The 3,350-nt window shown below is 39.0% G+C and overlaps 1 protein-coding gene across 1 annotated transcript; it reads left to right on the forward strand.

Annotated features, from left to right (window-relative positions):
• The first annotated feature begins 6 nt into the window (after positions 1–6).
• Positions 7–3,344, forward strand: LOC106936281 (uncharacterized). The gene is made up of 6 exons (XM_015017160.1): positions 7–287; positions 598–675; positions 1,123–1,228; positions 1,508–1,578; positions 1,649–1,920; positions 2,285–3,344. Exons 1-6 carry the CDS (start codon positions 195–197, stop codon positions 2,439–2,441), a joined length of 777 nt encoding a protein of 258 aa, XP_014872646.1. The 5' UTR covers positions 7–194; the 3' UTR covers positions 2,442–3,344.
• Positions 3,345–3,350: the final 6 nt, after the last annotated feature.

A 3,350-nucleotide genomic window follows, 5' to 3' on the forward strand; every position in this document is an offset into this window, starting at 1 on the left:
AGCAATGCTTGTTCCTGTCAGGGTTCAGCATTATGAGGACTGTGTGTAGATGACCCGAAGAGTAATATTGTTGGCAATAATTGGGACTTTGTTTTAAATACTATTGCCAAACAACTTGCCTAACTTTACCATAGCTCTTTATACAGTGTTACTCTATAGTGTTCTAACTTGAAGTCAATATTAAATGAATCTTAATGACTCGTTTGTGGTCATCTCCACAGGTTTCTGCTCATCCTGATAAAACTGTAGATGAAGAACTGATGGGTTCAGTATCCTCGCTTCCTGAAACCGAGGTGAACAGCTATCTGACTTTTAAATCTTTGTAATTTGTCTGACAGATATTTTAGTGGTCATCGGTTTTTGAGAGCGTAGACACAGTCCCAGCAATGCTTGTTCCTGTCAGGGTTCAGCATTATGAGGACTGTGTGTAGATGACCCGAAGAGTAATATTGTTGGCAATAATTGGGACTTTGTTTTAAATACTATTGCCAAACAACTTGCCTAACTTTACCATAGCTCTTTATACAGTGTTACTCTATAGTGTTGTAACTTGAAGTCAATATTAAATGAATCTTAATGACTCATTTGTGGTCATCTCCACAGGTTTCTGCTCATCCTGATAAAACTGCAGATGAAGAACCGATGGGATCAGTATCCTTGTCTCCTGAACCACAGGTGAACAGCTGTCCGACTTGGAAATCTTTCTAATTTGTCTGACAGGCATCTTAGTGGACATGTGTTTTTGGGAGAGTAGACACAGTCCCAGCAATGCTTGTTCCTTTCAGGGGACAGCATTATGAGGGCTTTGTGTGTCGATATCCCGCAGTGTAATGTTTTTGGCAGCCTGCTTTAAATTTTTTCTCCACCTTTTCTTTGCAATTTGTCTGGCTTAATCATAGATTTTTACACAATGTTACCAAAGTTAGGGAACAAGAGTCCCAGAACTGCATAGTTTGTGTTCTCACATGCCTAGAAATTGCCTACAAAATTATCACTGAATGCTTTCAGTGATTTTTTTTACAAATTGAAAGGCATCCCTCAATATTCATTTTCTGAAATTAAAAACCCTTCACATCAGAATTGCGCTCTTACTTTTTTAATGTTGCAATATTTTTCCTACAGAAATGCAACCATGTTGTACTGCCCTCATCATTTTCAAGCATTGAAAAATGCACACATTGCTTTGGACCTTTTGCTCCCCTCAAGTGGAATGGTCTGAAATGTAAAGGTGAGTTTTCCTTGTGTTGTTATTACTCCTTTAGTATATTCAAGTGGATTAGGATTGGATTTGTAAATGACTCTTAAATTTTAACATGTATAGATCTTGTTATTCAGATGTAATGGATGAACAAAAATGTCATGTTTATGATTAGTTTTATCTACTGGAATCATAGATGTTATTTCTACTACTTGTGAATATATCTAAATTATGACTGCTTATACAAAGAACTTACTGTTTAATAAATATGACCATAAAAACCTTAACTTTACCCTTAACTTTTTTCAGACTGTTCTTCAATATGGCACAACATCTGCTATGAAAAGATCGACAGGATTGATTTTTCACCATCTTCATGGGTAGGTGTCTTTAGTTCTCCTTTTGGTACTTTTTAAAAAGCAATACTTGAACAATTTCTTTCTTTTTAAGGTTTCTAATGACTCATCTTCAGCTGATGTTTCAGACAAAGAATACATACCTGACTCTGCCAGTTACTCAGATAGTTCAGCGGAACTCTCAATAGATGATTCCACTTATTTCAAAAAGACTGTTTTTGATCCTTGTTTCATTGGACCTTTGCTAGACTGTCAAAAGAGTGATGGTGCAGATAATGACTTGGCTGAAGGTCTTATTTCTGAAAGTGAAGACAGTGCCAAAAAGGTTGTTCAGGAACAGATGAAAAGGTCTTCTGAAAATAAAAACACTCTTGTCATGGTTCAGGGTTTGGTGAGGTGAGATGAGACGCAGGCAGCCAGGATGAAGGTGAAAATGATGAATTTAATGACAAACCAGGAGAAACAACTGAAAATCACTGGCAGCACAGGAACAGACACAGACGTGAGAGGGACACGACGGCACAGGGAAACAGTTACAAATGACGAGGATCTGACAACGAACACAGACAACAGGTGGGGCTAAATACACACAGGGTAATCAGGGGGATACGACACACCTGGGGAGCAATCAACAGGGAGGACAGAGACTCAGGGAACAGGACTACACAGGGAAAACAGGACTGAACACAGAAGAACTCAAAAATAAACACACAGAAACACAGATCACGACAACTCTTGATGTTCAAACTGAAGGGAGATCTGTGGAGCCACTCATCAGATCTGAAACTGTTGAAAGCATCCAGTCTACAAACATATCATCATCAAGAGATAAAAAAACTACTGCTTTGTTTGTGGCAAGCCCCAGTCTAAGATTGCTCGACACTTAAAAGTCCATGAGAAGACAAATGCTGAAGTCGCTCAAGCTTTGGCACAACCAAAAGCCTCAAAACTGCGAAAAAAAATACTCGGACAGTTGCGAAATAAGGGAAACTCTACTCACAATAAAGAGGTTTACAAAAGTGGCAGTGGACTGCTAAAAATCAAACGTAAACCCAAGCTGAAGTATAACATAAACCAGTATGTTCACTGCATGTTTTGCCAGGGATTGTTCCTTCGGAATCACCTTTGGCGGCATGCTCGTAAATGTACATCCAAACCAAGAACAACTGAAGAGACAGGACCAAAAAAGGTGTTGAGCTTGGCCTTAATGGTGGATTCTGGACTATGTCAACAAATATCCCAAGGTGTTTTTAAGCTACTAACAGTGATGAAAGATGATGAAGTGTCTGCTGCAGTGCGAAGTGACTTTTACATTCTACAACTTGCACAATCATTTTTCAATAAACATGGTCAAGATCCCTCCAAGCATGAATATATCCGACAAAAAATTCGTGAAGTTGGAAGGCTTCTGCTAATCCTGAGGAATGAGTTTTCTATGTACAACATTGAAGATGCTGTCAGGCCCTCAAACTTCCATGTACTTGTTCAAGCAGTCAAGAGAGTATCTGGCTTTGATGAAGAAAGTCATTCATATGAAACTCCTAGCCTTGCTCTGAAATTAGGACACTCGTTGCACAAGATCAGTGACTTTATATGCTGCACAGCTTTAGTATCAGGGAATGATGAGCTTGAAAAGTCATGTCAGGCTTTCAAAACACTTTATTTATCAAAGTGGTCAGAACTTGTGTCTCACACAGCTTTAACAACCTTGAGTGACAAGCGCTTTAACAAACCTTCCACGCTTCCCTTCACTGAGGATGTTCAGCGTCTTCACCAGCATTTGGAAAAGGTTGCAA

This window comes from Poecilia latipinna, unplaced genomic scaffold, assembly GCF_001443285.1.
Source record: "Poecilia latipinna isolate Pla-1442-1.1 unplaced genomic scaffold, P_latipinna-1.0 Scaffold2112, whole genome shotgun sequence".
Taxonomy (NCBI): domain Eukaryota; kingdom Metazoa; phylum Chordata; class Actinopteri; order Cyprinodontiformes; family Poeciliidae; genus Poecilia; species Poecilia latipinna.